Here is a 13,936-nt window from a genome sequence, read left to right as displayed (position 1 = left end):
GAATAATGTCCATCCCACCAAAAGGAAGAAAAAATAGTATTATGAAGAAGAAAATTAAAACAGCAGGTAGATGGATGTGAATCAGAAACCACTGGATAGGACAGAAGCAACTTGAAACTTTGGAAAGGAAACATATATTTAAATACGAAACCTCTGTGGGGGACACACGCTTTGGACTGGACACAGCTGAGATGGACTTGGCCACACCGGAAGCCCCACAGAGGAGCTAGTCCAGAGATGGAGCAGAGGCGAAGCAAGAAGAAAGTATACACGGGGTGGACGCCGAGCTTCAGACGACTTCTAACACGACTTTCAGAAGCAGAGAGCAGAGGCTGGGAGAGAGAATCCTCGAGGATGATCACGGCGGGGTCCCCCAGACGGAAGATGGGCCCTCGTGTGAGTCGGAATCACAGCCACAAATGCAAACCTGAACTTGCCGTAACTGTGAAGCCTCAGAGGACAAGCAGACACCAAACACAGGCCCGTCAGAGAGTTGAGTGACAAGGAAGGAAGGGCCATGTGGACACTGTTCCGAGCACCTAGGCGTCAAGGCAGCAGGAAAGGAGGTGCCGGTAGACAGGAGGGGGTTAGTCAGTTATAGGAGGGGCGGAGTCGAGGACAGGAGAGACGGGGTGTGGGAGGTGTCAGTGAGGGTGAAGGGTCGCCCCGTGGGACCCTGCACCCTGGAGGCTGAGGGGCTGGGTCTGGACAGAGGTTGCCCTGACGCTGGGGGAATCTCCAGCGTTCGTTCCATCCATGAAGTGGGAAGTGATAGCCTGAGAGTAAGGCAAGGACAGAGTGGACGATAAGGTAGGTCACTTACTCATTCACCTGCTCTCTTTAAAGCACCACTGGACCTTGGTCCTGGGAGGCAGAGTGGACCCGTGTGGGGTAGCGGGATCTGGGGGCTCCAGAGCTACTGAAACAATGGGATAGAGAGGAGAGGAGGGGCAGAGACTGGGAGTAACGGCGTGTCCACGCTCGTCCTCAAGCAGCCCACGCCTGCTTTGACGTCGCTGACCAGCAGGCCCAGCAGGGCGACGGGTCGGCCGCGTGTGTCTGGGTCCTGCTGGGCGGGTGAAGTTGAGGGTGAATTGTACCAAAGGGCCGTGGATTCCGACCCTGCCACCAGTCTGTGCTGTGAGCCATGCCTCTCTCTCATGGAGTATTGTTTTCTTCTCCAGCCGTTCAGTTCTGGGAAATCTGTAGAGATGTTTTAGCCAGGGTTCTCCTTTCTCAAAGACTCGTTCATTCCGAACGAATTTTATTAAGCATGTACTACATGCCAGGCACTGTTCCAGTTGTTTGGAACACGTTAGTGCATTAGTCACGAAAGTCCCACCCGTGGAGCTTACGCTGGAGTGGGGAGCCATCACCGACGGTGAGCCATCGGTCCGTGGATCCTCACACAACCGCCCCCACTCTGCCAGCTGGAGCAGCGGGCGCGGCGGCCGAGGGCTGGGCCGCTCCACTTGCGGGTGGAGGCCGACCGGGGCGGCGCTGTCCACAGAGGTCCTCTCACGCGCAGCGGAGCCCAGCAGCCCAGGGCCTCCCTGGGCCTCTTCTGGGCTCCTGCACGGGCTTCAGGTCTACGAAGGGCCGAACAGGGTGGTTCTGAAACCCTCCTGAGCGTACTGGTTCCTTACAGCATAGAACACCAGTTCAAAGACCGGAGAAACTGGGAAGGGCCTCGTCTGCGGCAGCCATAGAGGCCGCCTCCCGGCTCCTGGTGAGGCGGGGCAGCCGGCTGCCCAGAGGCCTCCTTGCCCCGCCTGCGGCTGTGGCTGGGGCTGGAGACTCAGCAGAGGTGTGGGCGGGAGGGCGGGCCGTGGCCCCCACGCTGCCGGCTGCAGACTCACCTCCCCCTGCTCTCTCCGCTCCTCTCTCCCAGCTGCCCACCCGGCCCAGGTGCAGGGCCGGCCCACCGCCGCAGTGTCGCCCCTGCGCGCCCAGAGCCTGCCCGCCATCGGGTCCCCACAGCACAGCCCCCGGCCAGCCATCCCGCTCTCGTCGGCAGCCTCGGCCGTCACTCCTCCTAACGTCAGCGCCGTCCACCTCCACGGGGAGGCCGGAGCGGGCCCTGCCGGCGGCCGGTCGGCACCCAGCCCCACCAGTGCAGGAGGTAGACCCGACGAGAGGAGAAGCGAAAGGGTAAGTGGCCCACCCTGGGCGGCCCAGGCCCAGCTGGTTGTTGACCCTCTTGGGCACCAGACGCCTATCCCGTTTTGTAAATTAAGGCTCGCGTGCGGGCACCAGGCGCGTGACACAGAGGGAGGCCAAGCCAGCAAAGCGGTGGCGCTCCAGTGGCCGCAGTTCGGGGAGGGATGACCGGAGCCCAGCTAGTTTTCTCACACATGAGAAAAAGCGCCCCCTCGAGATGCTTCGTTCCTCCTGTTGCAAAGTCATTGTAAACTACTCACTTTGCTGGGCCTAGACACCTTCTGCCAAGTGCCAGGATCTCTAAGAACAAATCCACGGATCTACTCGCGTGCTGCGTGAGCAGGGCCTTCCCCCTCGACGTGCTGTCCTCGTGCAGTGCACAACCCGCTCGGCCACGGGGCAGCAGCCAGAGGAGGCGGCCAGCCTCCTAGTGGGTGTGGACGGCATTTCAGCTCTTCTTTAACAGCGAAGGAAGTGGGGCTGATTTCAGAACGAAATCCGAGTCCAGGCAGCTTGCCTCAGCTGCCACCAGCTAGACATCAGGTGAGCCACCAAGCCACCATAATTCAAGCCACATATGTAACTTATAATCTTCCAATAAGTCACATTTTTGAAAGTTAAAACAATTTAAAAATAAGATAAAACATGAAATTCATTTTATTGATATAATCTATTAGACCCAGTATCCAGAAACATTGTCATTTCAACACGTAATCTGCATAAAAAAGTTGTTGATGAGCTGTTTCACCTTTTTCACATTCAAAGCCAATGAGACGTGTCGGGTGGTCAGGCCTCCGCGCTGCCCGGGCTGTGCTGGGGGGGGGCTGGGTCTCCGGCAGGGGCCACTCCCTTTATTGGCCTTGCTCTCCAAGTGGCTTGTTCTCTCTCTTGGCTTTGCCACGGTCTGTGGATGTTTTCAAACCTTTCACTGTAAAGCCAGCCTTTGATTAGAGTGTGCCCCTCGACCTAGCCGGCAGCCTCTCCTCTCCCTTGGGGACGGTACCCAATCCAGATGGCTCAGGCTGTCTGCCTGGGACCCCAGAGGCACATCCACCCCTCACCACCCCGTGCTCTCGGGGCCCAGGCACCTCGCAGAAAGGCTCAGGCTTCCTCACCGCCTGTCCCCTGGTCCAGAGGGATGCTCTCCCTACGCTCCCCGGAGAGGGAGAGGCCTCCGTCTCGGCCCTGACGGCTGCCTCGTCCTGAGACGGGCAGGTGGCTGGGCATGAAGGGACTCCTTGCTCTGTGTTTTGCGTCCACGTCTGCTTGAAGATCACCCGTCGTGGTCCACTCTTTCCACCTCGCTGCCTGGGCGGGAGACATAGCCGGGTCCCCCCAGGAGGGCGGGTGGTCCCACCCTCTCCCTTGGACGACCTTCCTGGAAGACAAGCTCCCTGGGACCTCTGACTCAGAAAGGGAAGAGCCGTGCTAGCTCCGTGACCGGTTCTGGTTCTTGGCCGCAAGTTCCCCCCTTCTAGTTTGTGAAAGAGACGGGGCTGCTGCCTGAGCGGGGTCGGGTGTTTGGGGGCCTCGTGGGGAATGATACCCCTCCGCCCTCCTCCGTGGTCGCTGGCTCCGCTCTTAGGGGCACTTGGCTTCGCTCGAGGCCCGCGCTCTGCCAGCAGCTCCCGCCTAACGAGGAACAGCCGCGTCACCTCAGCTCAGGCGGCTCCGGGTCGGCCATGCAGCAGCCCGTGCCAGCCGAGCTGGGGGTGTGGGGTTCCCGCCGCGCTCTCGGCAGAGGTGACTTGGATCTGGTGGCAGGAAGTGGGCAGGTGTCCGCAGGTGCAGCCGTGACCGGCAGCGTCAAAGCCGGGAGACAAGCACGTCGTCTGTGTGGCTTGCTTTTCTCACCTGTCAGACACAGCGAGAAGCAGTGGTGTGAAAAGGCGCCTGTGGGTGTTCTCCCTCCTGCACCCCCAGGTGAATTTTTCCCAATTTAGAGTGAAGTGCAAAGCGCCGCAGCTGTCGTTTCTGGCAGCAGGGTTGGCGGCGGCCGTTGGAGGGAAGCCGGGGCAAGCTGGGCGCCAGGGACCTGCCCGCGGGGCCCTGGGCTGCCCCTGCCCCCTGAGACCAGAGCCACAGATTTCACCCACTGAGAGCGCAGCGGGCTGCTTCCCATCTGTCCCTGGGTGAGCCCATCGTAGATGCACACGTGTTTAGTTACGGCAAAAGGCTTTTTAAGATAATTGGCAGTATTCTCCAGGCTGTTTCTGTTACTGAATTTTCCTCAGGAAAAGGCAGTGAGCTCCACCTGCACCGTCCACAGAGACCCGAACCTCAGCGCCTGCGTTTCCGGTGCCGAGCTCCGCTGAAATCCTATCCGGCCCTCCGAGCGCGGCAGCCCTGCGTGTGGAGGTGCTGCTGGGGGTCCCTGGCAGGCGGGCATCGCTAGCTATGCCCCTGGGGGTCGGGCCTGTCAGCCCTGCTCCAGGCGGGCCCTGCACGTGGGCCCTGCTCAGCCTCGGGGGGTGGGGGTCAGAGAGACTCACGTGCGGCAGGAGGGCCCTGAGCCAGCGTGTGCACCCCCCAGCTGCTCTCCCAGCGCTCTTCCCGCACGCCCGCCCCCGCTCCCCGGCCTGGTCGCACCCGCTCCCTGCAGGGCCTGCCCTGCAGCCGGGCCGCTGGCACAGAGCAGCTCTGGGGGCTGCAGTGAGCCCGTGACCACGGCCCTGCAGCCCACAGGGTTGAGGGAATGCAGGGCGGAGTGTGGAGCCGGGGGTGGGCGGGGGGCCTGGGGGGGCTGGTTCTGATCCAGCACTGCAGACTCTCCCGGAACCTGGGTCCCTTGGCCCAACCAGGCATCTGTTCTGCTTGGGGATGGGTCTGCCTGGGTTGGCCCTGGATGGGAGGGGCCGGTGCTTCCAAGGAGACCTGGAAGTACAAGTACTTCGAAGCTGCCAGTCTGAAGCAGACCCTCGGGGCAGCCGTCAGTGCGGGATCCCCCAGCCCCCAGGGGTGGAAAGATTAGAGGCCCCAGGGCGTGGGGGAGGCCCCGGGAGTGGAGACAGGGAGGTTTCATCTTGGCAAAGTGCAGCGGGTGGGAGTCATATCTTCCCGTTGAAGGACTTGGATCTAGTGCTTCTGAAGGAGGGATCCTGCTTTTGGGGTCATCTTTGTGGCACCCAGAAATCTCAGAGTAGGAACCAAATCTTGGAAGCCTTTTAAGAAGGTGCTCCGTAGGATTTCAGTTAACGCTTTTGCACTTAGAAAATCTATTTTGTGCTTGAAACAACTACCAGATTTCACCTCTCATGTCCCTCAGCGGCTGTTTCCTGTCTTTGAGGTTTTATGAGCACATTAGCACCAGGTGGCGGGGATCCTTATCCCTTGGGGTGACTCCAGGGAAACTCACCAGAAAGGGGAGTCCTGGGCCCCCAGGAAGGTGGAAGCAGCTCGTGGTCACCCTGCAGCCGAGAGCATCTGGTGCTAGAGCCCTCCTGACCGGCCAGCTGGACGTCACTCCCCACTCGCTTGTCTGTCACACGGCAGGCGCCGGGCCAGGCAGAGCTCTGGGCACTGGTCGACGGGCCTGAGACCGGGGAGCAGGGGCGCCTTGGGACTGGGAGGCCTCCTGGGAGCTGTAGCCCGAGCACAGGCCAGAGGAGGTGGCCTGAAGTTGGGGAGCCCCAGAGCCACTGGGGGGGGCAGGCGGCTCACGTCAGCGCGGCTGCCCGGCGGGGGCATGGTGGGGCCAGGCCTGACCAGGGGCCCTCACCGCACCCTCCGCCCCTGTGTCCCCGCCTTCCCGCTGACCTCCTGCTGGAGCCTGACTCTGGCCGTGCTCTCCGTGGCACCAGCGTGCTGAGGGTCTTCCTTGTGGCCCCAAGTTAGAAACACCCATCATGCGTTATGAAACCAGCTTAGTGGGTTTGGACCAGCGTGCTTTTAGACAGAGTAGGAGGCGCAGCAGGAGGTCGGCAGGTCCAGCACACAGGAGGGGTCTGCGTATTTGGGGGCATCTGTTGTTTTGTGCTCAGTCCTGATTTAAAACTTATTTCAGATAGTCTCAGGGCTCTGACTGGCAGATCCTGGAGGGTGCTGAGTGCATAGAAGGCCTGGTGACATTTGTTGACTGACAAGTGTCAGAAAAACTGCTGCCAGGAGAGTTTCACTCCTGTGACTTGTGGGAAATTCTTTACTTTACGGGCCAGGAGAAAGTTAACTTTCTGCTGATGGATGAGCGAGTCTCCGTTTCGCAAAGTAGTGGCACATTGGAACTGGAAAGAGCCTCTAAAGGTGTCTGCGTTGAAATGTTCATTTTGGGTGGTCCTCCTGAGGCTCAGAGGTGCTGCCACTTGCCTGGGGTCCCAGAGCACTGGCAGTGGAGCCAGCCTAACTCCAGTCTCAGTGCCGTCTGGGATCCAGGGCGCTGACTTTGGTGGCCTCCCCATCCCCATGAGGCCGTGACCTCCGGTGTTTTTGGCTCGTCCAGGAGCTGAGGGGTGGCAAGTCCAGGGTAACTGCTGGCAGAAGGCCCTGAGGTCAGCCCAGGAAAGGGGGCTGTGAGCTGGAGTGTCTGCCTTCCGGTTCCGCACGACTCGAGTGCAGCTGTAGGGGGCCCGCAGTAGTGAACCGCTCGGCCGAGCCCACTCACAAGGTGTGGCCTTTGTGGCTGAGTCTCTGGGGGACGGGTTTGGGCTGACAGCCAGGACGGTAGCGGGCGGGCCTGCCTGCCGTCGGGACCTCGTGGAAATGGGTGTGCGGGGGAAGGGCCCTTAGTAACCACACCCCCGATTAGAAGTGTGTGTATGTACCATAGGAGGGTTACAATGATACGTTTAGTGGAAACTCAGGAATGTGCAATCTGAAGAAATCTTGAAGATGAAGCTTTGAGAACAACCAGGCAGCTTTTCCTAAAGCGAAGAACCGCTGGTTTGTGAATTTGTTTCCCCCGCCGAGCCTCACCGCACTAAGCAGGCCGTTGCCCGTGCTGTTTCTATCGTGTGGACTGGGAGGGGGCTGCCGTCGCTCTGTAACCACGTATCGGTCGCTGCCAGCGTGTTTCCAGCTTTGAGACAGGCAGTGCTTTCCCGCATGATCACCAGCGGGGGTGGGGAGGCGTCCTGCAGACCTTAAACCCAGGGGGGAGTGGGCTGGGTCTGACCGCACCAGGACTGGAGTCCACTGCAGGCCCCGTCCTCGCGCTGATCTCCTGGGGGAGGGCAGGCCCAGACACGGGGAGCCCCGCGATCAGTGCTGCACCTCAGGTGTGGCTGCAGTGGAATCAGATTACGCGTGAAGCTCCGCTGAGCCCACGGCCCAGGTGGCACGTTCTCAAGGGCTTTGGGAACCCCGTCCGCTTCATGAATGAGTCGCTGAGAAGTCTGGCGGTCATCCGGTCAGCTGTGGTCGATGGAAGCCTGCGCCCTCCTGGGGACACGCGTGCTGGGCAGCCTGCACCGGCGCTGGGGTTGGCGCCCTGGCAGGGCGGAGGGCCCTTTGCTGAATGCCCTGGGCCGCTGGAGCCCCGGCGACTTCAGGCCTTCCCCTCAACTCCCTGTGGCCGGACTGCCCTCTGTGGGAGGAGGAGAGCCGGCATGTGGTGGGTGAGTCATCTTCAGGCAGAAAATGAGCCCATCCTGAAAGCACGAATCCCAGCTGTCAAAACAGCGACATCAGAGGTTTTACAGGCAGCTTCTTTGTGGAGGGGATATGCCACTGGAGCGTCCCTCCCTGTGACAAGGGCACAGGCCCTGAGTGGGACGGTACGGGGCCTCCTGGGGCAGCAGAGAGCTCAGAGGCAGCCTGGGACCTTCTCCTTTGCTCTCTCCCGGGAAGGCCTGGCCACCCCCACTTCTCCTTTTACTCCCCTTGACCTTTGTCCTGGGCTGAGATTCAATCCAGCTACTTCTGGGTCTCAGCTTGGTGCGGTGCTGGTGAGCCCTTCCGGGCACAGATGTGCACATGAGGGTCCAAGGTCAGGCAGCTAGTAACCACTGGGGGTAAAGCCAGGCCCTGTTGCCCAGTGAGGGCCCACACCCTCTCCTGGGCCCTGATGGGCAGCTTCTCCTGCTGGGTGCCCAGGTGTGCAGGGTGCAGCGGGGGATGGGGGAGGAAGCAGGAGCCATAACGACTACAGGACAGGTGAGACCTGCATTTGGAGAAAGAAGGCGCAAATGGATGAGTGAGTACGGAGGTGAGGCTGGGACGAGGCAGCCTGCCGTGGGGACTCGGCGAGCGCCCCCTGCCGCGCTTTCCCGATCAGTAAGATGGCACGATGGCGTCTCCCACCCCGGGGTTTGGAGGCAGGAAGTGAGTTAATCTCATGCATACTTCGCACAGGTATTTGGACAAGACTATTAGAGATCATTCTTAGGGATGTGACAGTTCATTGAAGGCCAGATCCCATAGACTAGTGGGATAGATACAGATGTAAAACTTGTATCCCCAAGGCTTCTAAGGAAAAATTAAAAGGAGATTTGATTTTGCAGTTTCAGAAAAAGGACACTTAATGTCGCCAAATCAAGACGCGTAGGCTACTCGAGATGAAGCCAGGTTAGCTGGCTTTCTGTTTGTGAAATGGTACATGTTCATCTCCTCGCCGGACGCTCCATTTCATTTGTCCACCAAGAAACACGGGTAGAAAGGGTTTTTTTAAGTTGTCAGTTTCACACCTGACATTTAGCATGAAGGATGGATGGTGCCCAAGAAAACTATTCCAGTCAGAAGTTGGGTTTCTGCTGCAAAACAATAAACCAAAATTCATTTTTAAAATAGCAATAAACTCTAGAAATGGAAAAGAATTTGTGAATCACCTGTAATAGCTGTTCTGTAGCTCTCCCCAGAGGGCAGAAGTTACTGTAACTAATCAGGATGGGGGTGGATTTCACACCTGGACACCCAGGGCAGCCACGAGAGCTCGCCGGTGGTGTGTAAGGTGGATGTCCAGTGTGTCCGAGGGGCCACGGGTGATCCCACCTCAGGTTGGATTCTCTTGTGCGGAATTCCACCACTGGTGCCGCCTTCCGTGATCACTGTGTCCTCATAAAGACACGGGAGATTTTTTTCCAGTCTCTCATGCAAATGGAGTCAGCAATCTCAAGATTGCTTTGGCTATTCAGGGTCTTTTGTGTTTCCACACGAATTGTAAAAGTTTTTGTTCTAATTCTGTGAAGAATGCCAGTGGTAGTGTGATAGGGATTGCATTGAATCTGTAGGTTGCTTTGGGTGGTAGAGTCATTTTCACAGTGTTGATTCTTCCAATCCAAGAACATGGGATATCTCTCCATCTGTTTATGTCATCTTTGATTTCTTTCATCAGTGTTTCATAGTTTTCTGAGCACAAATCTTTAAGAGTGGCAAGAGTGGACATCCTTGTCTTGTTCCTGATCTTAGTGGAAATGCTTTCGGTGTTTCACCATTGAGTATGATGCTTGCTGTGGGTTTGTCGTATATGGCCTTTATTATGTTGAGGTAGGTTCCCTCTATCCCCATTTTCTGGAGAGTTTTTATCATACATGGGTGTTGAATTTTGTCCAAAGCTTTTTCTGCATCTATGGAGACGATCATGTGGTTTTTATTCCTTAATTTGTTAACATGGTGTATCACATTGATTGATTTGCATATATCGAAGAATCCTTGCATCCCTGGGTTAAACCCCACTTGATCGTGGTGTATGATCCTTTTAATGTGCTGTTGGATTCTGTTTGCTAGTATTTTGTTCAGGATTTTTGCATCTATGTTCATCAGTGATATTGGTCTATAATTTTCTTTTTTGTGGTATCTTTTTCTGGTTTTGGTATCAGGGTGAGGGTGGCCTCGTAGAATGAGTTTGGGAGTGTTCCTTCCTCTGCAATTTTTTGGAAGAGTTTGAAAAGGATAGGTGTTAGCTCTTCTCTAACTGTTTGATAGAATTCACCTGTGAAGCCATCTGGTCCTGGACTTTTGTTTGTTGGAAGATTTTTAATTACAGTTTCAATTTCATTACTTGTGACAGGTCTGTTTATATTTTTTATTTCTTCCTGGTTCAGTCTTGGAAAATTGTACCTTTCCAAGAATTTGTCCATTTCTTTGTGGTTGTCCATTTTATTGGCATAGCATTGCTTGTAGTAGTCTCAAATCCTTTGTATTTCTGTGGTGTCAGTTATGATTTCTCCTTTTTCATTTTGAATTTTATTGATTTGCATCCTCTCCCTTTTTTTCTTGATGAGTCTGGCTAAGGGTTTATCAATTTTGTTTATCTTCTCAAAGAACCAGCATTTAGTTTTATTGATCTTTGCTATTGTTTTCTTCATTTCTATTTCATTTATTTCTGCTCTGATCTTTATGATTTCTTTCCTTCTACTGACTTTGGGTTTTCTTTGTTCTTCTTTCTCTAGTTGTTTTAAGTGTACAGTTAGATTGTTTCTTTGAGATTTTTCTTGTTTCTTGAGGTGAGGTTGAATTGCTCTAAACTTCCCTCTTAGAACTGCTTTTGCTGCGTCCCATAGGTTTTGGATCATCGTGTTTTTGTTGCCACTTGTTTCCATGTATTTTTTAATTTCTTCTTTGATTTCTTCAGTGATCTCTTGGTTATTTAGTAGTGCACTGGTTAGTCTCCATGTATTTGTGTTTTTTATAGTTTTTTTCCTGTAATTGATTTCCAGTCTCATAGCGTTGTTGTCAGAAAAGATGCTTAATACGATATCAATTTTCTTAAATTTTCCGAGGCTTGATTTGTGACCCAAGATGTGATCTGTCCTGGAGAATGTTCCGTGTGCACTTGAGAAGAATGTGTATCCTGCCACTTTTGGGTGGAATGTTCTATTAATATCAATTAAATCTGTCTGGTCTATTGTGTCATTTAAAGCTTGTGTTTCCTTATTTCTTTTCTGTTTGGATGATGTGTCCATTGGTGTAAGTGGGGTGTTAAAGTCCCCTACTACTATTGTGTTACTGTCGATTTCTCCTTTCATGGTGGCTAGCATTTGCCTTATGTATTGAGGTGCTCCTATGTTGGGTGCATAAACATTTATAATTGTTATACCTTCTCTTGGATTGATCCTTTGATCATTATGTAGTGTCCCTCCTTCTCTCTTGTAACAGTCTTTATTTTAAAGTCTATTTTATCTGATACAAGTACTGCCACTCCAGCTTTCTTTTGATTTCCATTTGCATGGAATATCTTCTTCCATCCCTTCACTTTCAGTCTGTATGTGTCCCTAGGTCTGAGGTGGGCCTCTTGTAGACAGCATATATATGGGTCTTGTTTTTGTATCCATTCAGCCAGTCTATGTCTTTTGGTTGGGCATTTAATTCATTTACATTCAAGGTTATTATTGATATGTATGTTCCTATTACCATTTTCTTAACTGTTTTGGGTTTGTTTTTGTGGGTCTTTTTCTTCTCTTGTGTTTCCCACTTAGAGAAGTTTCTTTAGCATTTGTTGTAAAGCTGGTTTGGTGGTGCTGAATTCTCTTAGCTTTTGCTTGTCTGAAAAGCTTTTGATTTCTCTGTCGAATCTTAATGAGAGCCTTGCTGGGTGGAGTAATCTTGGTTGTAGGTTTTTCTCTTTCATCACTTTGAGTATATCCTGCCACTCCCTTCTGGCCTGCAGAGTTTCTGCTGAAAAATCAGCTGATAACCTTATGGGGATTCCTTTGAATGTTATTTTTTGTTTTTCCCTTGCTGCTTTTAATATTTTTTCTTTGAATTTAATTTTTGTTAGTTTGATTAGTATGTGTCTTGGTGTGTTTTTCCAAGGGTTTATCCTGTATGGGACTTTCTGTGCTTCCTGGACTTGGGTGACTATTTCCTTTCCCATGTTAGGGAAGTTTTCAGCTATAATCTCTTCAAATATTTTCTCAGACCCTTTCTTTTTCCCTTCTTTTTCTGGGACCCCTATAATTCAAGTGTTGGTGCATTTAGTGTTGTCCTAGAGGTCTCTGAGACTGTCCTCAATTCTTTTCATTCTTTTTTCTTTATTCTGCTCCTCAGCAGTTATTTCCACCATTCTTTCTTCCAGCTCACTTATTCGTTCTTCTCCCTCAGTTATTCTGTTATTGATTCCTTCCAGTGTATTTTTCACTTCAATTATTGTGTTGTTCATCTCTGTTTGTTTATTCTTTAGTTCTAGATCTTTGTTAAACATTTCTTGTATTTTCTCAGTCCATGCCTCCATTGTATTTCCGGGATTCTGGATCATCTTTACTATCATTACTCTGAATTCTTTGTCAGGTAGGTGGCCTATTTCCTCCTCATTTAATTGGTCATGTAGGTTTTACCTTGGTCCTTCATCTGTGACATAGTTTTTTGCTGTCTCTTTTTTATTTTTTTATGAGTGGGATTGTGTTCCTGCCTTCCTGGTTGTTTGGCCTGAGGCTTCCAACACTGGAGTTTGTAGGCTGTTGGGTAGAGCTGGGTCTTGATGCTGAGATGAGGACCTCTGTGAGACCTCACTCTGATGAATAGTCCCTGAGGCCTGAGGTTCTCTGTTAGTCCAGTGGTTTGGACTGGGAGCTCCCACTGCAGGAGCTTCGCCTGACCCTCAGCTCATGAACCAAGATCCCAAAAGCTGCCTGGGGCGGCAAAAAAAAAAAAAAAAAGAAAAAAAGAACAATAACAAAGTAAAAAATAAAATTAGACTAGGAAACTAACAGATATGCTAGAAAGGATATAAAAATAAAAATATAGATGAATCAACAACCGGAAGGTACCACAGTACCACAATAGTAAAAAAGAGGAGGAGGGAAAAGAAAAAAAAAAGGGGGAGGGGGGCGAAGGCCTTGGCTGTGGAGGGCGGGGCCTAAGCAAGGAGGAGGTTTGGGTGGTGGGTGGGGCCAGTACTCAGGACCCACAGGGCTGGAAAAGTTCCTGGGGGTGTCAGGGGTGGGGCTTAGGCTCAAGGAACAGAAGGGGCCCAGGCGTGCCCCCCACCCCTGGTCTCAGAGGGCAGCAGACCTCACCTGGGAGCCCAGCAGGCTCCCTGGGCTCAAGTGGGCCAGGCGATCGCCCTCCTCTCCTGTCCTGTTCCTCTCGGAGGCCCCTCCTGCCTACGTCTCCTGATCTCCCCGGCCTCAGGGGCGCCGACCCTGTCTGGCCTCCACTTCTCCTCCCCCCTCAGTCCCCCACGTCCTGCCGGTTCACTTGGGGGTTCCTCCCGTCTCCTTGGGCGTCAGGGTCACTCGCCCACCAGCAGCTGGCAGTAGAAACGGCCCCAAGAGTCGAGTCGTAGAAGATAAACTAACCCATAACCCATGGGTAACTCACCCCACCCTTTGGCACTAGAGCAGTTCTAGTTACACTTTCCCCACACCCTCTGTTGCTAGGACTGCTCAAGAAGGGTGAAGTGGATGCCGCAACTCTCCAGTCCTGTGACCCTGTCTCCCAGGTGGGCCATTTCCTCCCTGGTTAGATCGGCAGCCCAGGGAAGGGCCGCCTCGAGCCCCTGGTTGAGCTGAGTTCACCTGGATTCTGACACCTCGGCTTCTTCCAAATCTCCATCCTTTCCCAATCGTTTTAATGTGATAACGACAACCAGGCATGCGGTCATGATGGCGGCTCCTTAGAGAAATTTAGGACCGGATGGAAGCCAGGCAGGGCCCTTTTCAGGGCGGAGCTGCCAAGCCGGGTCTGGGCTGCGTGCAGCGGGCAGCGGCCTCTGAACCTGCATCTCCGAGCCGGTGCCCAGGCTGGGTGTCATCTCACATTTCCTGGAAGCAGCCTGTCTGAAGAAGCACACACAGTTCAGGAAGGAAATCCCAGTCTCCCTGAGAGCTTGCAGGGCTGCCCGTCGGGGCTAATGGAAATAATAGCGTAGATTCCTAAGTGACCCTCCAAAATCCTGCATCCCCTT

The 13,936-nt window shown here is 53.7% G+C and overlaps 1 protein-coding gene across 5 annotated transcripts in view; it reads left to right on the top strand.

Moving 5' to 3' along the window:
- The window catches only part of SH3RF3 (SH3 domain containing ring finger 3), a 206,375-nt gene that overhangs the window by 169,374 nt on the left and 23,065 nt on the right, over nt 1-13,936 (top strand). For 3 of the 5 annotated variants that reach the window (XM_079941603.1, XM_079941604.1, XM_079941602.1), the window contains one exon: nt 1,892-2,151. In XM_079941603.1, coding sequence (XP_079797729.1) covers nt 1,892-2,151 — 260 coding nt within the window. Of the gene's footprint in view, nt 1-1,891; nt 2,152-2,434; nt 2,704-4,394; nt 4,752-13,936 lie in introns of those variants that run through there. The other 2 variants (XR_013831166.1, XR_013831165.1) reach the window with 2 other exon arrangements.

The sequence above is a fragment of the Stenella coeruleoalba genome (assembly GCF_951394435.1).
Source record: "Stenella coeruleoalba genome assembly, chromosome: 13".
NCBI classification, from domain to species: domain Eukaryota; kingdom Metazoa; phylum Chordata; class Mammalia; order Artiodactyla; family Delphinidae; genus Stenella; species Stenella coeruleoalba.
The sequence above is the reverse complement of the archived record's forward strand: the minus strand, read 5'-3'. Positions and strand labels throughout refer to the sequence as shown.